At 40.3% G+C, this 25189-nt stretch overlaps 2 protein-coding genes across 2 annotated transcripts; one reads left to right on the forward strand and one right to left on the reverse strand.

Annotated features, from left to right (window-relative positions):
• Window positions 1-1641: 1641 nt before the first annotated feature.
• On the forward strand, window positions 1642-8356 carry cox7a1 (cytochrome c oxidase subunit 7A1). The gene is made up of 4 exons (XM_083985151.1): window positions 1642-1764; window positions 6154-6240; window positions 7918-8002; window positions 8164-8356. Exons 1-4 carry the CDS (start codon window positions 1750-1752, stop codon window positions 8220-8222), a joined length of 246 nt encoding a protein of 81 aa, XP_083841277.1. The 5' UTR covers window positions 1642-1749; the 3' UTR covers window positions 8223-8356.
• A 3983-nt stretch (window positions 8357-12339) lies between these two features.
• Window positions 12340-21787, reverse strand: chp2 (calcineurin-like EF-hand protein 2). The gene is made up of 7 exons (XM_083984470.1): window positions 21656-21787; window positions 19743-19815; window positions 18252-18332; window positions 17843-17967; window positions 14208-14269; window positions 13337-13459; window positions 12340-12910 (listed from the first exon to the last, which is right to left on the reverse strand). The coding sequence occupies exons 1-7, from the start codon at window positions 21720-21722 to the stop codon at window positions 12857-12859; spliced, it is 585 nt and encodes a 194-aa protein (XP_083840596.1). The 5' UTR covers window positions 21723-21787; the 3' UTR covers window positions 12340-12856.
• Between the last annotated feature and the right edge of the window lie 3402 nt (window positions 21788-25189).

The following is a 25189-nucleotide window of genomic DNA, read 5'->3' on the forward strand; positions in this document are numbered from 1 at the left end:
AACACCAAAACTACCAAGAGAAAGAATAGACTCTGTTCTTTCATTAGGAAAAACATGTTTGTTTCTACCTTTATCCATTCTTTAGTAAACGGCAACAGAACATAGGCTGGTTTTGTCAAAAACACCTGTTTTTGACCAAAACACTGAGAAAGAGACATGTCAAGCAGAACAGTGACTTTGACGTTAATATTTTTTGCTTTAGTGACACCTCAAACATCTGAACAGTATTTTCCTCAGAGGTCAAATCTGACTTCCCTCCCGATCTGAAAATAAACCTCATGGTATAAACTAACTAACTATGGTAGAAGTTTCATGTTTCTTTCAAAAAGTGCACAATTTTCATGCTTAGCCGCTGTACTACAGGTGGCCAGGGCTGCACGTCAGGAGGAAGAGAGAGTGAAAGCTCCTGTGCTGGTTTAGAGGAGAAGCAGGTCCACACTCACTGATCATCTCCTCTGAAGCAGCTGAGAGCAGAAAAAGAGAAAAGACAAGCCATGTCGGGACAGAAGTGGTCACAATGTTTGTCTTAAAACAACACAGGATTACATGTGTTCTCATGTTAAGACCTCAGATTTATTTTTGCCTCACACCTGACTTCTGCCAAAAAATATATACAGTATATATATATATATATATATATATATATAACCTGTTTCTGGCACTGGATGAAATCAGCTGATGAACACCTGCTTAGGTTTCCTGAGCCTTTAAATGCTCTGAGTCTGGTTCAGTAGCTCCACTATCATAGAGAAGACTGCTGACCTCATCATGTTCTACTTTATTCAGATTCAACTGAGGAAGTAAAATTCCATCATATAAATATTATTTTTGAATAGGCTACAAATTAATTTCACTATGGATATTTGCTCTATACGTGATTATATAGTATATCCCCCTATAGGTGGCATATAGGGATATACACTACTAGTCAAAAGTTTGGACACAGTGTTTTTTTCTTTATCTTCATTACTTTTTACATTGTAGATTCAAACTGAAGTCATGAAGGAACACAATATGCAAATATGTAGTAACAAAAAAGCAGAACATGTTTTATATTTTAGATTCTTTCAATTAGCCATACAGTATTTTGCTTTGATTTTGCTTATTTCTGGAGAAGCAGTCTTGCCTTTATTATGACAGGACAGGGACAGACTCTGCAGCTACAGGGCAGGGCTTATTATGTGACATGTGCTCTAAGTTGGAGTCTATGGGGACTGGTTCGAGTCGGACTCTAGTGGTCAGGAGAGGATCTGTGTGTTCAACCCCAGACATTTGGATTTGGATTTGCAACAATCTATCGTCTGCACGTCTGAGCTTTCCCCTCTTCCTCTCAGGGGCCACCGTAGAAAACTAACCCTGCACATCCTTCCATTCTGCACAGCCAAGCTTGAATATCCTCCAGTTTCACCCTGAGACTCTTGCTCATATACTCACACAGCAGCATTTAAGGCAGTGCTGGTTTTCTCCTATAGTCACTGAAAACAACAGCAGGGAGGCAATGACAATAAAATACAATATACGAGAAATTAAATGTGTAAAGAAAATAAGTAGCTGTTTTGTTCTGCAGCTTACTCCTTATTTCCTGTGGGATATCAAGCGCAGACAGTTTGGCCCCTGCGCCGCATCGTAGATTGGCAGAGACTCAGAAACACTGATACTGTGAGTGTGTGTGTGTGTGTGTGTGAGTGGGGGCATGTCCTTGTGAGGGTGAAACGAGGTAGCAGCGCTTTGCAACAGATCGCCACAGACATGAATCACCTACTGGTAACTACAGCCTTTATTTTTCCTCTCTTTCTCCCCTCCAGGTCTCTTCTCTTCTCTTCTCTCCTCCCTCTCTCTTTGTTTATGAAGCTGCAGGTAAAACAGGTCGGAGCAGACACACAGAGAGAGATTTAACAGTTGCTAGATTTGTGTTAAGAGGAGAGTGACCAGGCTTGACCTTTGTTCTGTCAGACTGGCTGTGAAAGGGTGTGTTTTAATTCCCGTGTTTTAGTTTTGTCTTGTTTTGTTTCTTTGCGCCTGCTGGAAACACTCTGGTGCTAATAGTGTTGTACATTTATGATCTATATTTACTAAGAGCACGGTCACCTCACATGACCTGCTGCTGCACGGTCAAATGTCTGCCTGAGTGTCCTCGCTCTCCTATCTCTCTGCGCCACACACACACACACACACACACACACACACACACACACACACACACACACACACACACACACACACACACACACAGACGGACACCTGCAGCCCCGTCTCAGTCAGACAATGCAGTTCAGCACGTACACAATGACTGACACACACACTAATGTGTTTATATTGTCAGCACACTTCTTTCTGCTCCGCTACATTGTTTCATTCATTCATTCTCATTCTGCAGATTAATGTTTGATTAAATATGTTGTTATCCAACCGATCAAGCTCAAAGTGCAGGCTACTTACTGCATTTTTTTTTAAAGGGCCATAGAGTACTAACAGTATATGAATGGTGTTGGTCCAACTGGATTTTACTGTAACATTGTCTTTTGGATTATTACAGAAAACCTGTTAGCATCTGGACCATTTTGGCTAATGAAGCCTGAGAAAGCCTCATTACAATCAGCAGAGCTACACAGCCATTAGGACATAAACCAGATCAAACCAGATCAAACAGATCAAGGTTGCAGCTGTTACAATGAACTTTCATGAGTTGACATTGCTCAGTGTTCAGGTTTGAGTCCCATGTGGTTCTGGCTGTTGTTGCTTAATACTAACATAGAAACCACCAAGGTCATTAATCAGCTGTCAGTCAAAGATCACTTAATCCTTCCTGAATCCTGGAGGTTTTCATCAGAAGCTGCCATTATGAATATTTTTTACGATCACTTATTTTCCAAAGAAAACCTATTTGGAAAGGAGTCATTTTCATCCCACAGGAAATTGGAGGCTAACGTTTCTCTTCAAACAGGGGAATAAATACCTTGTGGTGAGCAGAGTGCTCTTTCTGCTGGAACAGATACAGAGTATGTTTGGCCTCAGTTACCACAAACACAGTGCACAGTGGAGATCACATACGGCTCTTTGGCACAGTTTACACCTCTGACTCACAGAGCCGGGTCTTTTCCCCTCTCTGGCTCCTGATTGGCTGAAGTGTCATGTCTCTCTGGCTGTGCTATGTGACTTGTAAGTGGTTTAAAAGTCATGCATCGTTCTTAAAGAGACAGATGGCTGCTGAGATCTGTCATGTATTTACAAACTAAAACCCTCCGTGGCCGTGGCTTGATGCTAGACATGGTCTATGTGGTCTAGCTGTAGCTGATTCACCTGATCACTCACTGGGAATTCTTAAATTACCGTAATGTATGTATTTAAGATTAAGATAAAGATAAAGATGTATTTTATTTTCCCATGCTTCTCCCAAGCATTACTGTAATACACAGTGCAAGGAAAAATAAACAGAAATGAGCAAAACTATACAAATAACTACTGAAAAGTATTTACAAATGAGAAGAAATATGTGCAATTGGTATGTACAGATAATAATAATAATACATGTATTTGAATAGCACCTTTCACAGAAATAAAATTCACAAAGTGCTTCACAAAATTACAATTCAAAGAGCAATTTATACAACAGTAAAAAGAAAAAGAAAAAAAAAGATAAACTAATAAAAAACAACAGATAAGAAATATGGGAACACCCTGAAGAGAAAGTTATTGGGACATTCATTCTGATAACATTTATCCGCCTTAATATTGGTATTGAGGACCTTTTTTTTTATCTAGGACTTTCTAAACACTGACAGATACCAGCTGCTTTCTTCTCTTTCACTCCTTTCTGCTCCTCCCTTTCTTCATGTATTCAATACTTATTCCCTGTTTCCTTTCCTTTCATTCATTTATGGACATATGTTTTGATTTCTTTGTATGTGTGGATTTCTTGGTCTGGTGAAAGTGTTATGTCAACAGACCGGTTAGTTTGCAGCCAGGGGTTCTAATGCTTTGACATTTTCAATATTTATCCAAGTGCTGTGACCCGAACCACAACCACAGAGAGCAGAACAGAGGGTCGGAGCGGGGACAACTTCCATCCCAGAGTTTCATATCCATATACCCAGTCCACTGTTTTATCTGCTGGAGGAAACTTGTCAAACGAAGAGACAGTTCAATCCTTGGTGATGGGAAGTGCCGGTAACACTTTACTTGACGCCTATCTCTATAACACATTATAACCATACTTAGAATGAGTTATAATGCAGTTATAGCACTGTATAACTATAATTACACATACACAAACACTCATAAATGATCATAATGCTTTATAACAATAAGCATAACACACTATAAAGCATTTTATCATGACTTATAAGGTCAGGTATTATAATATGTTATTATTGTTAGTAGCTCGCTGACAATGACCACATCGATAATGCATTATAAATATAGTTATAATGTGTTATAATTGGATTATAAATGTGTATAACTATCATTATAAACACTGTTTAAAGACCCCCTCCCATGAAAATGTGTTTTTCGTGCTGTTTTAAAATAACCAAAAAGGGTCGCGGGAGGGGGACTTTAATTATCATAAGACTTTATAACAATAAGCATAAGACATCATAGACCATTTTAGAATGGCTTATAAGGTCAAGTATTATAATAGAGTTATAATGCTCTATAATGTGTTATGCTTATTGTTATAAAGTCTTATGTGATTTATGAGTGTTTATAATGATAGTTATACATGTTTACAAGCCAATTATAACACATTATAACTATATTTATAATGCATTATAAATGTGGGCACTTTCAGCCAGTTACTCACGTATTAAAATACCTGACCTTATAAGTCATGATAAAATGCTTTATAGTGTGTTATTATTGTTATAAAGCATTATGATCATTTATGAGTGTTTATAATTATAGTTATACAGTGTTATAACTGCATTATAACTCATTATAAGTATGGTTATAATGTGTTATAGAGATAGGCGTCAAGTAAAGTGTTACCGAAGTGCCATCTAAAACATACGTGCCAATCCATTTACATGCCTCAGTGAGCGCAGGACATACTGTGATAGACTGAGATGGTCGCCATTATGACAGAAAATCAACATGCATTTAAAGCTGGAAGAAGCAGGACATCAGTGGACACACATCCTGTGCGAACACCGCCATGCAGCTGTTTAACAACACAGCTGCTGTGAACACACAACACAGACACACAGCTTGTGTGGCGGGAGATGATGAACGTGGTCCAAATTAGAGGGCCACACAAAAGAATTCCCAGTCTGTTAAGTTAGAGACCACTTTAAATGATAATAACAGTGATAATTTAAATTATATGGATCATTTAAAAAAAAAAATCGGAGTTATCTTTCACACTATGTATTTAGAGCTATCCAGCTGGGGTTGGATATTGGACAACATTTGCAGCTGTGGAACATTTGAACAACATTACAATTATGTCCTTAATGTAAAAATACTGATGGATTAATGATCCCATGATCTCAGACCCTTAATAATTCAACTCAAAATGTAGCCATCATCCAAAATACAAAGTGAGACAATAATGATGTAATGTAATGTAAAAAAACAGCACTGAGGTTTTTCAGTTTCCTGATGGTGGTCACCTGGTGCCTGCAGCTGGCAGCCCAAAAACAGAAATGATACCAGCCTCAGGGAGAGTTTCCCTTCCTCTTTCACATCCCATAGTGATACACCCTACAAGTCTGATGTACAGTATGTGATATCTGACATTAGAATTAAAGGGGCAAGTCCGGTCGCTTTTCCTCTGTGTTGCTAACCCTCTTTCAGGCCACGTGCATTTGTTTACAACAAAGCCGGCAAAAAAATCAATCAATAGAGTCGTAGATAACGTTATATAACATATACGATGTTACAACGTGTAGGCTATATTTCTGTAGTTTAATCTGCCATAAACAAAAGATTATGGCGTGTGCTTGTGGCGCGGTGCTGTTGAGACGAGAGCTGTTCTCATGTGGAAAAAAACAAAAAAACAAAAACATCTGTTGTTGAACAAGGTATTTTTCCAGAGAAATAGAAACACAGTTGATGTTGAAAGCCTCTTGAACATGGATTCACATTGAAATGAAATCAGCAACATTCAGATTCCCCGAAATATGTCTTAACTGTGTTTTTGTTTTTGTTTTTCAGAAAGTGCCGCTCCTGGCCGCCCGTTCCTTCAGCAGCTCTGCCAGACAGCTGAGGAACAAAGTGCCTGAAGCCCAGAAAATCTTCCAGGTAACACGACAGAGGAGCATGGCTGTTTTTAATTTATTACAGTTTTCTCATGATAGCGACTTCACCAATCCACAAGGTGCATGGAGAGTGAAAACAGAGTGGAGAGCATTCAAAGGGGCTCCAGCAACACTTGTAATGGAAAAACAACTTTATTAGACCGACGCGTTTCGGCTCTAGCCTTCATCAGGGTCATCTCATTATAACAAAGACCGTATATTAGGGCCACATTGACAACATCTATTTCACAGACTTTGAGAATAAAGTCATCGTTTTACAAGAAAAAGTCATATTTTTTACGGGAAAAAATGTCATAATATTACAAGAATAAAGTCAAAATATTTTAACGTGTTGTTTTAGAGGAGGAAAGTTGTTAAAATGAGGCTGTGGAGCATTTCATGAAGTTGCACTTCAGTATAGGTTTCACAAACAAGGAGATACACATTGACGTCAGTGTCAGGACTTTGAAAAGCAAGAAAATGCATCTATTCCGCAGAAAGAACCAGGCGGACTTGGAGGAAACTGCAGTTTTTTCTCATAAAATTGCCACTTAAAGCAGAAGTGAGTGATCCGGTCGTTTTCGCTAATGCTGCGTTCCAGGCAGGCTTTTGAAATCGTAAATTACAGCTTCAAGTCACAACTTACGACTTTGTAGCGTTCCAGGCAACCCACTCGTGTTTCTCCGACCTGTTTTACCGGTGAAAGTCACTATAACGGCCACTCGTAACTTCTGACCCGTGAACTCGTACCAGATCGAACTGGTACCACTTCACAGGTCGTAAAAATACGAGTTTCCTTGAACGCACCATAACAGTCCTCGTCGCTACGTCACCACATTCACGGCGTTCCTTGGCTGCACACACAGCCCTGCATGCCGTTCTCTCTCCTCATTGGATAAAAACTGTAGGATACGATAAATGTTTTCTCCTCGACTCAGAGCAGAGCAGAGTGACTGACAGACCCGTGTTTCAGTCCAAACACTCTATGTAAGTGATTGCTGTCGGAAGATAGAACTATTTAAGACTTATATTAACACAAATATATCACTCACTTCTGCTTTAATTCTCATAAAATTATTACTTTTTAAAATAATATTATGACTTTATTCTTGTAAAATACGAGCCAACTAAGTCCAGTTGCTTTCGATTTAACCTCCTTTGAAATACTATGACCTGGACAAATGAGAATATGCACCGGCCCATTTCAGTTGTGTTTATAAAAGCATTTCAGTTGTGTGTATAAAAGCATTTCAGTTGTACTGTATGTGTGAGAACACAACATTTCAGTTGTGTGTGTGAAAGCGTTTCAGTTGTGTGTGTGGAAGCATTTCAGTTGTGTGTGTGAAAGCGTTTCAGTTGTGTGTGTGGAAGCATTTCAGTTGTGTGTGTGGAAGCATTTCAGTTGTGTGTGTGAGAGCACAACATTTCAGTTGTGTGTGTGAAAGTGTCTCAGTTGTGTTTATGAAAGCATTTCACTTGTAAGTGTGTGACGTTTTTACTATTGTGTGTGAATGTGTTTTGTTTTACATGTGTGTGTGAGTGGTCATTCTGAACTATGTCCCTGACGGCCCCTCATAGTAGGCAGACATACTACACACAGTGCCCTGTGTTTTGTGACATTAGCTTCGATGCTAACACATCCCCATTAACTGCTGTAATGACATGATGTCTGTGGTTACAGGCGGATAACGGGCTGCCAGTCCACCTAAAGGGAGGAACCGTAGACGTCGTGTGCTACCGGGCAACCATGACTCTTACTATTGCAGGTGACAGAAATACAACATGTGTCAGCTAGAATTACACAGATAAAGTAAATTGAAAGTAAATAGATGAAAATGATAATGATTCAAGAATTAGAAAGAAGCTAGTGTTGTCTTGTATCCTTGTAATTTATGTGTGTGTGTGTGTGTGTGTGTCATCTCCACAGGAACCTGCTACTCCTTGTACTGGCTGCTCACAGCCGCCATGCCTCAGAAGAAAGCATAGAGAGGAAACGACCCCGGGCTCGGTCTATTACCTGCAAGGATGATGCTGGGCTGTCTAACATTTACATTTGTTGGTTTATGTCACAAGCCATTTCATGATGGTGATGAATATATATATAAAAATCTTTAATTCAGTTTCTGCAGTTTTTATTTGTGACTTGAGGGTGAAACTAAGAACAGAATCTACACGCACTCAACAGCAAACTTACACGCATTTGAGAGCTGACACTTTTGCAAAATAAGTGGTTATAGCATTTCCTTCTATTTCGTAGTTGTCAAATTTTATATGATTTGAATTACAATAATTTTCTTATCATTTATGTTGTTTTTAATAATTATTTTTTCATTATTTTACAAAGCATGTGGTCTCAGATTTGAGATCAAACCATTTCTTCTTTACTTTGTCAGTGCACTCATCTCCAGGTACAACATTCAGTGAACAACTCTCAGCATCCCATGCATCTTTTTTTTTGTCACTTTGCATCCACTGCTGATGCTACTAAATATAACAGCTGCTTTTTTGTTCACTTCCTGCAGCAGTACCTCCACATCAGCTCTGCTAAAGTTTTTTTTTTTACATTTGCAGTGCTTCCTCTGCAGATTTTCATTTGAGCATTTTAACTTTCTTTCTCAACTCATCTTCTCTGCTCAGTGTCTGATGTTTCTGCGTGCACACGGCCCTGCAGTCTCCTGCCCCTTTACGGCCATTGATGCGGCGTTTTCCTATGCTAACCCTATGTTAATAGAATCACTTTTCATGCTCTCACTTTAAGAGGAGATGGGATTCATCATTCACAGCTGCAAACATGAATCATCATGAATCTGATGTAGAGTTTTCTGAAGAAATTCCTTCAAAACGACTTAAAAAAGAAGATACTTGGTTGAACGATGCAATGTCAGTTCATCTGGCATTAGTTTCTGTACAAACAGATTCCCCGAATGCCTGGTTCACCAACAGTCAGAAACACATGTTTAGCAGAGAACTGAGGAAAGAAAACTAGGTATTTCTGTTGTTTTGCTCTCTTATTGTGACGTGTCGAGGCGATGATATGTCAGTTCTGGTCAAGTCAAGTCTATATGTGTATAGCAAATTTAATACGACCAGTTTAGCTCAATATTCTTAGGATTGACAAACACAGGGCTCCGATGGCAGAACCATCACTACATTCAGTCAGATGGCTTGGATTTATAAAGCGCTTTTCACCCAAAGTGCTTTACAGAAACCATTATCCAGTCATACCACATTCCCACCAGTGGTGATGAGCTACATCTGTAGCCACAGCTGTTTTGGGGCAGACTGACAGAAGTGTGGCTGCCATTGTGTGCCAAACTGCCCCTCTGACCACCTTCATAGGCATTCACACAAGGCATGGTAGGTAAGGTGTCTTGCCCAAAGACACAACGACACCGACTGGGACGGAGCGGGATTTGAGCCACCGACCGTTATCTACCTCCTGAGCCACTGTTGCCCCATCATTTATTCATTATAATAATTATAAAAAATGTTTTAACTGATACGTTAAAAATGAAGAAGCTCCTTCCTCAGAGCAGCAGAACAGAACAATTAAACACAAACCAATTATTGATCAAGAAGAAGAAGAAAACAAAGAGCAGGGGCGGCCGCCATGGAGACAGTGTCAAACATATCTGAAATGAATGAATGCACACACAGAGGCTTCCTGTGTCCGGGTGTCTAAATACATTACTCTCTCTGCAAAAATATGCAAAAAGTGCAAAAAAATAGTTCTTGTTCCACATCTACGTATAACTCAATAAGATCTCCTGAAGTCTCAATCCACAAATGAGTCTTCTTTATATTCTCTGGCAAGGCCATAGCCAGGATTTGCCATATACCAAGGTCAACCTGCTTACATCCCATCCCCAACCCCCTCCGTACACATAGAAACATGGCTGAAGGATTCTGACCTGTAGTCTGACTTGGAGACTGAGGGCTTTGGAGAGCCCATTCGTTTGGACAGAGACTCCACAGTGAAAGGCAAATCACTTGGTCTTTATGTGAAATAAAAGTGGACACACACATTATCATCATATGGGAGACATTGTGGACTCCTGACATTGAACTTCTGTCTGTTTCTCTGCACCCTTTCCATCTGCTGAGGGAATTCCCATAGCTTTTTTACTAAACTTGTTGACATCCATCGCAAAACTAATGCGGACTGAGCTACCATGCAGCGGCTTCAGGGAATCTCTCCAGAGAGATTCTCTCTCCCTCAGCAGTTTCTACCAATATGTGATGTGTTCCGCTTGACTTTTGTCCCTACAGCGATTGGACCTTTAAATGACCTGGGGCCAATTGTTCAAAAGTAGAATAAAGCAATCCAGGATAAGTGGAAAAGCGAGACTAGACAAAGTCTTCAACAAATACCAGAGACTATTAAGTGCAAACATCAACAGGTGAAGATTCATTTTGTAGACTTCAATAAATAGCCAGTAATCGTTCGCACGATCACATTTACACTGATTCTGCTAATTATTAAAAGTTTTATCGATCAGTCTAAAATGTATAAAACCAGCAGAGCCCCCTGCATAATGCTGCGCCATGGCACTGCTGGAGGAGAATAAGGAGGGACAGGGTCTTCAAGGACGATGATTGGTTAGTAACTCATTTAAGATTCCCTAGAACTGAGCTCTTGAACTATGTGCCGAACCGGGTTCAGCATTAGTTCAGCCACAGCAAAATGTCACGTTGCCACTTTCACACCTGCAGCCAATTCACAACACCGACAGAACGAGAGCACGTCAGGCTCATTTACATGCAGATCGAATGGCATTCATGTGGTGGTTTGCATTGACCATATATGGTTATAAAAGGGCGTGTACAGGGCGGAACGTGAACCTGATTCAGCTGCGCACACTTGTAGGAACTCTGTCATTTATAAAGGGAAGTTGGCTTACAAGTGTGCGTGCGCATGGTTTTATAAGTCTGAATCTTTTTTGGCACACGCAAACCTTGGCTTTTGGCCATATGTACACTTTTAGTAACGATCCTTCGCACAGTTTTATAAATGAGACACCTGGTCTGGAGCAGGCTAGTAACTTGACAGGGATAAGTTTGAGCTGCTGTTGAACAACTGACTTGAGGCTAAATTCAGGGCTTAATCCCTTATTATATCTAGGGTTTGAACAACGGACCCTTGTTGTGATTTATCTATTTTATCTATTCTATTCATATCTATTTATTCCTACATATCTATTTATTCCTACAATATCTATTTATTCCTACAGGTTTTATTATAGTACTGATTTTTAATAACTGAATGACTTACTTAGTTTTTTTTTTTCTTGTGTGAGTGTACATGTGTGTCATTGAGGTTGTCCTTTTTAGCTTGTTTTAGTCTGTTTTAGCCCTGGAATGGATGTGGCACCACAAATTTTGTTGCACTTGTCTAATAACTTAATAATAATATTTTTTTTGTAAGATCAGACTAGATGTTGGTTTTGTAAACAGTGACATGTTGGATAGAAAATACAGAGGACATGACCTTGGAGTCCTCAATGGTTGCTACGGCCCAGAGGGCAGGGCTGTAGCAACTCTGCTAGGGAGTGTTCAAATACTTAGCAATGGCTCCACCTAATGCTCACAAAATGGACTACACAAAAATAATCTCACATCTCCATCCATCCATCTATCCATCCATCACCTTACTGACCTCCATCATCGTCGCTTCTTTCTCACACATCTACTTGTGTCCTTTACACAAACATGTGCAGTACCTTCCATATCTTTGAGAAAACTCTAAATGTTTCATTATTGCATTTAAAAACATGGTAGCATGGTTGCTGAATCCATCAAATGACCCAAAGTTGTAGACTATTTTGTTTGTAGACTCCTTGGTTTTAAAGGTAGTTTCAATCCACTTTAGCTGCTTTGACGATGCTTGACATATGTTTAAATCTCTAGTCATTTGATGACATAATTAATTACTATGCAGTTGTAATTTAAACTTCTAGGCAAAACACATTAGAGACGGAAGCATGTTAAATCATGAAGATTTGAAGAACTCACATAAGGAAAAAACAACTTATTGACTCATTGAAAGTCTTTATTTAACAGTAAAGCCTGATACAAAAAGCCATCAAAAGGCACGTAACTGACACCCACATAAGTACATTACATTAGATCCACAAGGTCCACAATGTACACAAGTGAGCTTTACCTTTCCCAGTGTGCAGCCAACCAGCCAACTATGATTCTTGTATTTGTGCTTATGCAGATGATGGTTACAACAGATGATGATCAAAGATAAAATCTGACCTTGTGTTTGTTAAGAAAAAAGCTAACTGGTGTTTGTTTGTTTGTTGTAGTTCACCTTTTGTTTTCTCAACACAGTTTTTTTTTTTTTTTCCATTTACTTATTTTTTCAATAAATCTGCAGTTTATTAGGGTGTAAAGGTTTCTCCTTATCTCCTTACAGAATTGAATCCAGAGTCTCATCCTCTATTCAGGTAACAGCCTATTGTTGTCAATGGACTGAACAAATGAAATCAGTAGACTTGTTCTGGTAACCACTGTTAAGAATAAAATCAGTCTGTTGGTTGTTCTTCGTATCTCCCACTGAATGTTCATCCTCTTGCTCCAGTGTCAAAAGGAAAATCCTGAAGTCTTTTCATCCTTTAACTCAGGAAGCGGGTACTCATCTTGTGATCAATGTTCACTTTTTCAAGAGACTGAAAACCAAAAAAAAGTTACATTATTTTCCTAGTATCTAATGAGGAAGAAAATGTCTCCAAAATCACAAAGCCTCACTGGTGTTGCTGGACAAACTAGATATGTTTCTATGGATATTTCAGAAAGGCAGTCACATTTTAAAGAAGCTCAACCTGAACAAACTTTACAGTACTCAGCCATAGACCTCCACTGCTGTAAATTCTTCTTTTTTATGGTACTAAAATGTTAAGAATTTCATTTCCTGCTTTAGATAGAAGAAATGAAAGTTTGCACTCCCACAATCCTTATTAATTTTAAAGAAATATATATCATCGTCAACAATATCCTAAATTGAGGAGCTAGTTTAGTATGATCTGTGTGTCCTCACTTTTTAAAAACACATATGAAATAGAAGAATTTGAGCTCTGATGGTTCGTGGCTGTCACCTTTCTGAACTCTTCAAAGGAGATGGCGTCGTCTCTGTCCAGGTCAGCCTCTTGAATGGCTCGCTCAGCGATGCTCTGCAGCTGCTCCTCCGTCACCTGCAACCCCAGCATTGCCCGCAGCACCTACAGGTACCAGTCACAGTGATCAACCAATGAGTAGTCACACAACAAATCCCCTCTAATCCTGGTAGGTCCATTTCTTTTTTTGTGTGTCCCTCAGGGACCAATTAAATAATTAAATAATAAAATAATAATAAATACTGTACAGATGACACAAAATTACAAGTTATTTGACATGGGTACTATTGTGGTTGTCCCAAGGATTGCTTTAAAGGATAACAAGTGCAACTTTCTCCAGCTTAACATGGACAAGATTTAAATATTTGATATCTTTGAGGAGACTGAGAGAATGCCATTCTCCCTTTCTATGTGATTCATCGCTACATATTTAACTATACCTGACTTATTTTTTCGCAGGACATAGATCAGATCGTGCAGATGAACATTAAAAAAGCGAGTATTTCTATCAATACTCTGTTTTTTAAAGTCAACCATATCAATGTTGACAAAAGGAAAATATGGCGTTTAGTAATGTCATGAAATAGCAAGGTAAAACCAGTACAAACACCCATAAAGCAGATTAACTTGAAGCAGAACTCTAGATTAAACTAGATAAAAGTCATTGTTGAGTTTCTGTCAAACGCTGACAGTGGCAGATGGAGGACATGACATCATGACAGGCCAGTGAGCAATGAACTAGAGAATCACCATAATCTGAATCGTACATTTCTCTAGTTTAAGATTGATGAAAAATGTGGGCTGATGTAAGAGTGTAACAGCAACAGTTTTCTATAGCTGTGACTTGACAGACCTGAAGAAGCTCCGCTCTGGAAATCTTTCCATCTTTGTCCTGATCATACAACCGGAAGGCAACTGAAAACACACAGACAGAGACAGAGAAGGAGTTTATATGTACATTTTCTCAGAAGAACAGTCATACCTCTTCCCTCTTGGCAGTATATCTTGAGTAAATATCACATTCTGTTCCATCGCTATGCGGACGACACCCAACTATCCGTCCACCAAACCCACCTGCTCTTTCCTCCCATCCCTCTCTCCGATTGCCTACAGGAATTCAGATCCTGGTTCTCCCATAACTTTCTCAAACTTAACAGTGACAAAACCAGTGTTGTGCCTGAACGCGTTGATGAATGAACAATCATTCATGAACTTGTTCATATTTTGGATCGAATGTGAACTGAATGTACGGTATTTCCGCTTGATGAATATTATTGTGAACTCGTTCATTCTGGCGTTTGTGAACGGCGCTCTCTCACAGTATGACTTTGTTCAGGAGTGTGCCAGATTTCCATCGAGCCTTCAGGGCAAAAACCCAGCTAAAACACACTGTAAACAGGCGGAGAAACCAGCCAATCTGGCGACACATATCAGCTGTTTGGATCAGCGGCGCATGGAAGAGGCGGAGTGATACAGCGCGTGGCGGAGCCTGTCTGCATTGGTTAGAACGGGGGTTAGAGAGGGAAGTCCAAGTAATTTGACATATGTGAGAATTTTATAAAATAGTAACGCAATATTTACTTTTCCTGGTAATTAATTACTTTCATCACGTTGTAACTTTTTGGGCAAAGTAACTAGTAACTATAACTAATACTGGTTAAAACTGCTAAAATAATTGCTGTCTGTGGTTCGATATGGACTGATAGGCAATCATTTTGAAAAATAATAGCTTGCAGCAACATATTAAAAAAAAAGAATACATGAACTAGTTCAGTTTTGGAACCGTGAACTTAGTTCAGAGTTTTAAATTATGAACTACTGTAGTTCATTTTAAAATTTGTGAACTTTACTATACCCCACTGCTCAGTCTCTCCCCCCTTAGGTTAAGAGTCTGGTTGTCAATCACACGCTCAGCCTACTACTACGTAATATCTCTCGCCTGCACCTGTCTCTCATATCCTACAGTACCGCTATCCTGGTCCGCACCCTGGTTACATCCCGATTTGACTATTTAGTGCAGCAGATTAGTGAGACAATCGTTCATTTTGGTATAAAAGCATGACATTTGGTACAGATACTCTCTAAGGGTCACTTTTTGGGAAAAAGATGTTGGCCATGCAAAAATTCAAAATGGCGGCCATTTTTTCAAGATGTTCTCTATTTAGTCTAGTAGGAAGAGGGGGTATCATGTATCCCCTGAAAATATACTTCTAAACAGTGTCTCTAGATTGGAAAAAATGTGTAGAAAATGATGAGCTATGTTAAAAAGTTGTCAGAATGTCCCATGTATCATTTTTATGCAAATTAGTGCCGCCATTATTGAAAATATATATATATATATATCTCAGCCAATATTGCAGATAACTGAACAAATAAGGTGTCTAGACCCATGTTTTGAGGGTCAGAGATCATAATAAAACTATTCATAAAGTGATCACATGTTGGTGCCATGCTAGTAAGCAAACCTAACCCTTTTACCAATTACAAGACGCCAATATTGGAGATACCAAATAAGGTGTCTAGACAGAGGTTGTTGTGTGTTTAACCAAGGTTTATTTGGATCAAACATCATAATAGAACTCTTCTTGATGTGACCACTCTTCTCTTTCCCATGCCAGATGAACAGTCAAGTAAATGGTTCTCCACTTTGCATCACTCATCGTTTTCACTGAAATCTTCAAAGTTAAACTCATCCTCTCCTTCCTCTTTCTCCTCCTCTTCCTGTTCATGCTCCCCAGTGTCATGGGGATCAACCAGTGACAGGACCACACCGGTTTCAACACTCCTTCATCAGTCTTCATCCATCCCTGCCCCTCATCATAGGGTTTTGGTTTTTCAGAATAGGTTCATCAGCTCGCTTGTACAAGGCGACACGGTAGTTCACACGTCAGGCATGTGGCTTCAGAGCAGAGTGGCATGGAGGAAGGCGAGCCACGTCAACCTTAGACTTGCAACTGAGTTTCTTGTCTTGTCTTGTTCTTGTCAAAGGGAGAAGGAAGGTGGGGCCCTTGAAGAAGAATCCCAGGTTTCACGTATTCAGTCAACTCTGCTAGAGTGTAAAGCCTGAGATGCTGAGGCAGTTGGAGCAATTCACCTGTCTGATGTCCGGACAGAGTCGTGAGTCTTCAGTGGATGTTGTCCGTGCCAAGTTGCTACGCAACATGGTGGGGGAGGACAAGAAACTCAGTCGCAAGTCTAAGGTTGACCTGGCTCGCCTTCCTCCATGCCCTCTGCTCTGAAGCCACATGCCCGACGTGTGAACTACCGTGTCGCCTTGTACAAGCAAGCTGATGAACCTATTCTGGAAAAACCAAAACCCTATGATGATGGTCCTGTGGTCCTATCCTACCAACTTCACTGGTTGATCCCCATGACACTGGAGAGCATGAACAGGAAGAGGAGGAGAAAGAGGAAGGAGAGGATGAGTTTAACTCTGAAGATTTCAGTGAAAACGATGATGAGTGATGCATAGTGGAGAACCATTTACTTGACTGTTCATCTGGCATGGGAAAGAGAAGAGTGGTCACATCAAGAAGAGTTCTATTGTGATGTTTGATCCAAATAAACCTTGGTTAAACACACAACAACCTCTGTCTAGACACCTTATTTGGTATCTCCAATATTGGCGTCTTGTAATTGGTAAAAGGGTTAGGTTTGCTTACTAGCATGCCACCAACATGTGATCACTTTATGAATAGTTTTATTATGATCTCTGACCCTCAAAACATGGGTCTAGACACCTTATTTGTTCAGTTATCTGCAATATTGGCTGAGATATAGTGAAATTAGGTTTTTTCAATAATGGCGGCACTAATTTGCATAAAAATGATACATGGGACATTCTGACAACTTTTTAACATAGCTCATCATTTTCTACACATTTTTTCCAATCTAGAGACACTGTTTAGAAGTATATTTTCAGGGGATACATGATACCCCCCTCTTCCTACTAGACTAAATACAGAACATCTTGAAAAAATGGCCGCCATTTTGAATTTTTGCGTGGCCAACATCTTTTTCCCAAAAAGTGACCCTTAGAGAGTATCTGTACCAAATTTCATGCTTTTATACCAAAATGAACGATTCTCTTGAAATATGCAATTAATCTGCTGCACTAATTGTAACTCCCTTCTTTATGGTCTGCCTGACAAGTCCATCCATAAACTGCAACTGGTCCAAAACTCTACTGCTCCAATCATTTACAGAACCTCCTCCTCCAGTTATATTACACCTATTACACCTATTATACCAAATCCCGATTAAAAACTCACCCCTTCAGACTGGCATATGCACTTTAACCTTGGCTGCACTGCCGCACGGTTGCACTTTGATTTTTTATCTATCACAATTGTTGTGTTTGTTTTCACTTTGTTGACTGTTTTTATTCTTTTTGGTGGTCGTGAAATTCGCCAAATAAAATGTATTATTATTATTATTATAGGCATGATCAGTAGTGGATGTGGTCAGGTTTATTAATGGAGGACTGACATTTGAGTTTCCTGGTCCTGCTGTTGGCCGGCTCCTGCTGTGTCCCCTCTCTGCTTCGGTTTTTATCAATGGGACGGAAATGAGCCAGAACTCGGACAAAGGAGGGAAAGTCCACTGTTTCCTGTCTGAAAGGAAAGGAAATGTTTTCCTGTTTACCGAGTAACAAACAAAACAGACCTTATGCTGCTTTGTAGTATACTGCAGCTGCCATGTCCAAAACCCTCAGACCTCCACTTCTCACATGAAATATTAATAAACAGCATGAGCAAAAATAATATAATTAATATCAAATAGGACTTGGTGGTGAAATGACACCAGTGGGGGCCTGAGTTGTTGCAAAAGGAAATAGTTCATGTTCCTATCATAGTTGATGGTCTAAAACATGGCAAAGTTAGTCAGTCTGCTGTACCCTGGAGAGAAGAAGGCGCCGATGATCCTGTCTCCGATGGGGTTCGTGGCCAGCTCCCGAAGTGCTCCGAAATCCTCGAGCCTGAGACACAGAACCAAAGCTTTAACACACTAATCTGTGCAACCTCTCTCAAAGTCTTTATGGATGGATGGATGGATGGATGGATGGATGGATGGATGGATGGATGGATGGATGGATGGATGGATGGATGGATGGACACTAACTAGAAAAAGAAGCATTTCCAGCAGGAAATGCGTGTGAATGCTGAAAGCAGCTGAACGCTATTGCTGAATGAGCTGAAGAAATTGTTGAAAAAGGCTAAAGCTAAAACATAAAACTTGAAGGCTGAGAGATGAATGTCTTTCTATGGGGGGTCTTTCTGCGGGGCGGCAGTGGCTCAGGTGGTAGAGCGGGTCGTCCAATGATCAGAGGGTTGGCGGTTCTAATCCCGCTCTGTCCCGGTTGCTGCCGTAGTGTCCTTGGGCAAGACACCTTACCCACCTTGATCCTGATGGGTCGTGTTCGCGCCTTGCATGGCAGCTTCCGCCATCAGTGTGTGGATGTGTGTGTGAATGGGTGAATGCGATGTGTACTGTAAAGCGCTTTGGGTATCGTTAAGATGGAAAAGCGCTATATAAATACAGACCATTTACCATTTATGGGTGGAAGGAAGAGGCAAGAAAGAAAGAATGAAGTAAAAAGACAGAGAAAAGGGGTAGAAGAAAGAAAGAAAGAAGATAAAGAAAGGGGTATGATAGATAGAAAGAGATAGAGAGGGGTAGTACCCAGGGGGCAAAGCAAAAAAACGGACACGGAGCGTTGTAAAAGGTTTGACACCAGAAATGATATGTAGGAACTTCAAGGATTAAAACCTGGGTGGACAACCCGGTCAACTAGCTGCTGGAAAGCTACAGGGGGCTAAAACCCCTTTCTGGGGTCATTTTGCTGGCGAAATGATGTAAATGCAAATATTTAGGTACTACAATGGCATAAATAGTCATACAACTATAACATTTGGCAGAGAGTATCTTGACACATAGGGGGAGGCATGAAAAAAAGATTCTGGGGTTTGTTGCAACTCGATTTTAAGATATCACCCTCAACATCCCAAAAAAGACCAAAAAAAGTACTGTTCGCCTGACAAATTCTTATGAAAATTATTATTTTTCAGCACTTTATGGAGAATATCTATGCTTAACATGTATATAGAAAATTTCCTTAATTCATAAGCTTCCATTTGAGTCCAAGCTAGCCTTTCTATTTCAAAAGCCCCACTTGCTGTGGCCAACGGTCTTCTCTATCTATCTGTTCACTTTGGGGAGAACAGAAATAGAATAGTTATAGACAGAAAGCAAAGAAGGAAAGAAATAAAGAAGTAAAAAGACAGAAGGGGGATAGAAAGAGACAGAGGGGGATGACGGATAGAAAGAGATGGATGGATGGATGGATGGATGGATGGATGGATGGATGGATGGATGGATGGATACCAACCTCAGGTCTCCCATCTGGTCTCTGTCCAGAAACTGAAACCTGTCATACAGACGCAGGATGTGGGCTGCAGAGACTGGAACACAGTTTACACACTGATCAAGAGCTGATCACATCATTAAAGCAGGACCACATTCATCTCCTCTGCTCCTCAGAAACTGTCGGAATATGATTTAGACATTTCATAGTGATTCACTCTGAGGTGGGTTCAATGTTACACTTTTAAAAAAAATTATATTTGATCATTATTATCAATTAGTATTGTACTATCATACTGATGTATTGTTATTTTTGGTGATATTTTGATTATTATTATTATCATTAGTAATATACTTGTGACAGTTGAGGGTCCTGTCACTATGCCTCCAGTTGATCATGCGCCCTGGCTACTTGGCCAAGGGGATGTCCCTTTGGCCAAGTGGTTAGCGCGCATGACTGTTATCCGGGAGTCTGGGATTTGAAGCCCGACTGGGCTCTCTTCACCTTGCCACATACTGTTACTGTATACACTGTTGCGTTGTTAATTTTGCTGTTATTTTGCTTATAATGAAACAAAGAGTGGGGGTAGGAGTTTTATAGGTTATTTTACTTATTCCTACTCCTTTTCAAACATGTTGTCCTTTTGTTTGTTTGCATTTTGTTGTTGTGTGTTTTATTTAATATATACTTTTTATTTTACACTTTATAAAACGTTATTTTTCTCTCTGGTCATGGAGATTTTGTTGTTTCATGCATGTTCGAAATAAAGATTTCAATCGATCAATCAAACAGTCTGTTCTGGCTGCTGCTGTGAAGGTTACTCCAGCCCTGCTTCTCCACCCTGCACCTCCTCATCAGCCTCATCACTGTCAAATGTTGTTCAAAGCTGCACCACATATTCAGGTCAACTGTAACTTGAAACCACAAGGTTGTAGCTCAGGTGACTTTGATTTTTGTTCCCAAAGTTATCACGTCATCTTATATCAAAATAGAAACAAGCACAGAGCTTATGAAAATGATTGCTTGAATTAAGGGGGGTGGAGCATGCACACATGTGTTGTCCAGTTAAACTCCAATCAAGGCGTATACATGCCGAAGTCAAATTCCGATCGTCTTAATCAGAGTTGGAGAACATGTTTACATGCACTCTTTGTCCAGTTATAGTCGGATTAAGGCAATAATTTGGTTTTCTCAAGTGTCATGTAAACATACTGAGTAACTATCTGCACCACAACACTAGCTTTGACAAAGATAAGCAGTGAACAGACTGCAGAGTGTCTGTATCTGTGTGAACAGTTCAGGGAGTTGACACACAAACTGAGATAAACAGATGAAGCAGCACTGATGAGTTGTTATCAGAGAGCTCAGAGCCAGACAGCAACCTAGAGTTGTGATAGTTTGTGACATGTTAAAAACTGTCACTTTTTCTATTCTTTTCTATTGATAATGAATGATGTGAAAAGTTGTGGAATATATGGTGTACATGTGTAACTCACAGAATACGAACAATAAGAAACAAAGGTGACAAATTTTACAATATGCAACAGGTCATATGACATCTTTGTCTGAAGTTAGAACACATGTTGATACTTTAGAACAGCTGTTTGTGTGCAAACATTATTCTCTTCATTATGATGATATCATTAAAAGGGATTAAGTGCAGCAGGAAGACTGTGGCCTCATGTTTCACACCTGTTTCTGTCCTTCACCACAGCACCAACAACAACTCAGTCTGACAGAGAAGATGTGATGGTGCATTAGGCAGCAGAACATAGTCAAACTTTTAAATATATGAAATAATCCGGACGCTTAATGACATTAAAACAGCTGAGTTTGGTCTCTGCTGTTTTTCTGCAACTTGAGCTCCTCTCTTTTTATTGCCTGCTTCCTTTTTTTTTGACAAAACAAGCAAGTGAAGCCAAAGAATCTCAACTCACAGCCGGTTTCCTGCATCAACTCCCGGGCGTCGGGGATGTTGTCGATGCTGGAGCTGCTGGAGCCCATCCTGCTGCAGACACACACACACACACACACACACAGCTCACTTGTTGACAGTCTGAGGCTGCAGTCTGTTGTTTGTTGTCCAGTTGTTGGCAGTGTGACTGTGACTTTCTGTCTGTGCTGCAGCAGACAGTCTGCACACTGAGTCCCTCCACAGACGTGACACACACGTTGCTCAGCCAATGACTAACAGGCGCTCACTAACCAATGGGCTTCCTAGACCTGCCCCAAACCAGCACCCCACTAACTCCACAATGTTTTGAACAAAGCAGACAAGACAAACTTGAAATCAGAAAAAATAAATCCTGAAAGCCTATAATAATAATTATTATAATAATCTCCTTAATAATGTACAATATTTGTGAATAAGAGACAATAATAGATGCTGTATTTATTACAGTGAGGGTGAATGAAGATGTGAATTTAATCTGTCTCTGTCTAAGCTAGTTTGGCCTTCCCATGTCAGGTATGGTTGATACCATTACCTTTTTTGATCCCCTTTTCAACCCTCTCCCTGTGGATGTGGAGGCTTGAGGCTCAGCTGGGGGTGAATGTTGTTCCTGCAGCATTAACATAGCAGTTGCAGCAATTCAGTCACACCCAAGTCTCCACATTCCCACCATCTGTTGATGTGCACAAGTTCAACTCTACAAGATGTAAGAACAAACCAAGGTGATACCTCCACAGCTCTCTCAGCTTTCTCAGAGAAAATAGACAGTGTCTCCTCAAAGTGGGTAGGCCTGCGTTAGCATGGGTGCTGTGGGACTGTGACTATTATGGAGCTTGTGATGCAACACAAATTTACATGCAACAAACTCATCTTATCTGAATTGCCAAGTTTTGTCACAGACACATACTTTCCACATATTTGGAGGAGCCAGCTCCCAAATCACTTGAGACCCCACCTCCCACCCCCTCCATTATGGGGCGACCCTCATTGTTGGCAAGTAGTGATGGTAAACTCGATTCCTTTTACTGACTCGAGTTTGTATGAGTCACTCACTAAAGTGAATCGAGTTTTCGAGTCATTTGAGTCAGTCACCCAGAGTGTGTGCCATGGAATGTACAAACAAGTTCCAAACCACTCCAGCCCCCAAATCATTGAGAAAAAGACTAAAAAAAATCAAGAAGTCTCCAAGGCAAAACATTTATTTTTATTTATTTCTCTCTAAGTAAATGAAAATAACCCAAACAGCCATTACATCAACAGCAGTGTGAAACAGTGCAACAGCAAAATTATGTGCACAAATAGAAAAAAACAAAAAACCACTAGACTCCCTGGGTCTCATTCATGAAACGTGAGCAGCACGGATTTGCGTGTAAACCCTGAGCAGCGCAAATTTACGTGGATTTCCGCATTCATCAATCTTTTAGTAGTGCTGATTTTTTCGTAGCTACTCACAAAATCTACACCTGCTCCGGACTGTGTGTAGCGCTTGTGTAAATGTAGGAATGCAAATAAATACTGCTTGTCACTGTTGAAAATTACAATTTTAATCCGTATTACTCTCTCTCATGTTCAAAATACGCCGACGCCTTTGAAACACGTAATTTAAACATGACAAACAATTAGAAATATTTGGAGAGAGAGACGTTTTAGGGATCGGACACGCACAAACACGTCAAGGCTCCATCTAATGATGATAATAATCTGATATAAAACCGGAAAAAACTTTTTTGTGTTGCTACAGTACACGCTCGGTGGGCGCACACTTCACCCTGCGCAGCAGCGCAGTCGGCACCGGTTTGGATGGAGCTGTGACAGAAGGCTGGTGCTTCTGTAACAATATTAACCTGCCTATATAACTTCATGTGTTGATACAACCATGTTCCTCTACAGCTGAGGCTGTGAAGAGCCTCCTCCTCCCGTCGCTGCTGTAGCTCTGTGATTGTGTGTATTTTTATTTTTTTCATGTTTCATATCGAACTATTCTGGCTTTATTTCTTAAACAGTTCTTTAATCAACCAAGGATAGGCCTACTTAATTCACTAAATCTGTTTCTTCCCTCCAGCCTTTAATTACCTGTTCCAGTCACCACTACTAACAGAAGATAATTAAATATTTTTTCTGGACTCCACTTCACCCAAAATGACTTCGATCCAAAATCGCTCTTTTTTTCTCTCTCTCCCTCTTTCCTCGTTTGCGTCATGGCCGCAGGTGAACAGGATGCACCTACCTCCTAATATGGTGGTCAGAATCTCCTTATATGGCTATTCATGTATGGAGATCTATGCTAATTGCTGATCACCGGGGGCGTGTTGTTAGTTTACGATGGGTTGGCATTCATGAAGTTACACACGTGTTTACGATCAAATCTGAGTTTCCCGCTCCGTTCATGAATCCGGAGTAGAGTTTTAGTAACGTGAGCTTTTATGTGCAAATCTACACACAGATTTACTCATGTTTCATGAATGAGACCCCCTGAGTGGCCAGAACTTAGTGTGCTGGAGACACACTATTGAAAGGCGTCACAGTACTTCGTATTCGCCAGCTTAATAACTTAATTTTGTTTTGGTTTAGTTCTTATGTTTGATGAAGTATCAAAAACTTTAATTTGTCTCAAAATAAATTTCTCCTTGTTCAAAAAAAAGAAAGAAAAAACTTTTAAATAACCTAACAACCTAATAGTGCAAAAATAATATTCTAACATTCAACAGTGCACTATTACAATAAATTAACTAGCCTATGTATAAAATGAATGAGCTCCCGCTTCCTTCAAAATGAAGCCTCTTCACAGATTGGTATTCAGGAAAATGAGCTCGGGCACCTTTCCAGGACTGAGCCTGTTTCTCCTATCAGTTATGATTTGCCCTGTCTTTGAGAAGATCCTCTCTGATGGTACAGACGTTGCCACGATGCAGAGCCTTGTCTTCATCACCTCAAACATGTTCTTGTAAACAAGGGCACGAGATCTCCACCACTCCAGAGGGTCGGCTGTTCGGGGTAGGAGCTGCTCACACAGGAACCCTTTCATCTCCAGCACTGCCTCTGTTAAGGGGTTCTGGACCCCTGGCCTCAGGGAGGAAACCCGCCCCTCAAAGTCAGCCCAAATTGAAGGCACTGGTTCAGTGGGAGAACTGACAGGTGGGTTAGCCTCCTCTCCCTCTGTGATGGGTGTTGCTGGAGACTGTGATCTTGCCTCCCTTGATGCTGCTCCCACAACCCTTGTCACAGCCTCCTCTGCATATTTATCCTGCACAAATGCATGCTTGTAGCATCTGCGAACAGGTTCACCTGCTCAATCCCCCCCCAACCTTTTGGTTAGCTCTGCCATAAGAATGTCAACCATGTCACATATTGGCTGGTGGATGGAGGGATTTCTCTGCTGGGATGCAGTAGCCTTCTGGAGCCCTCTGGCCATTAGTATGGCTTTTGAACCGGTCACAAACCTGGAAAAAGAATGAAAAATACTGTAACTATGCCCTTTTCTTCTTTATCATATCACAGTTAGCCTGTTAGATACAAGGTT

Source organism: Trachurus trachurus, assembly GCF_905171665.1.
Source record: "Trachurus trachurus genome assembly, chromosome: 13".
NCBI classification, from domain to species: domain Eukaryota; kingdom Metazoa; phylum Chordata; class Actinopteri; order Carangiformes; family Carangidae; genus Trachurus; species Trachurus trachurus.

What these genes read in the sequence shown, in the direction of transcription:
- cox7a1 (XM_083985151.1), top strand. An exon ending in AAGCCCAGAAAATCTTCCAG is followed by an intron (nt 6,241 to 7,917) that starts GTAACACGACAG and finishes CTGTGGTTACAG; the next exon opens with GCGGATAACGGGCTGCCAGT. An exon ending in CATGACTCTTACTATTGCAG is followed by an intron (nt 8,003 to 8,163) that starts GTGACAGAAATA and finishes TCATCTCCACAG; the next exon opens with GAACCTGCTACTCCTTGTAC.
- chp2 (XM_083984470.1), bottom strand. Translation starts at nt 21,722, where the DNA reads ATGGGCTCCAGCAGCTCCAGCATCGACAACATCCCCGACGCCCGGGAG. An exon ending in GTTGATGCAGGAAACCGGCT is followed by an intron (nt 19,816 to 21,655) that starts GTGAGTTGAGAT and finishes ACTGTGTTCCAG; the next exon opens with TCTCTGCAGCCCACATCCTG. An exon ending in GACCAGATGGGAGACCTGAG is followed by an intron (nt 18,333 to 19,742) that starts GTTGGTATCCAT and finishes TCTGTGTCTCAG; the next exon opens with GCTCGAGGATTTCGGAGCAC.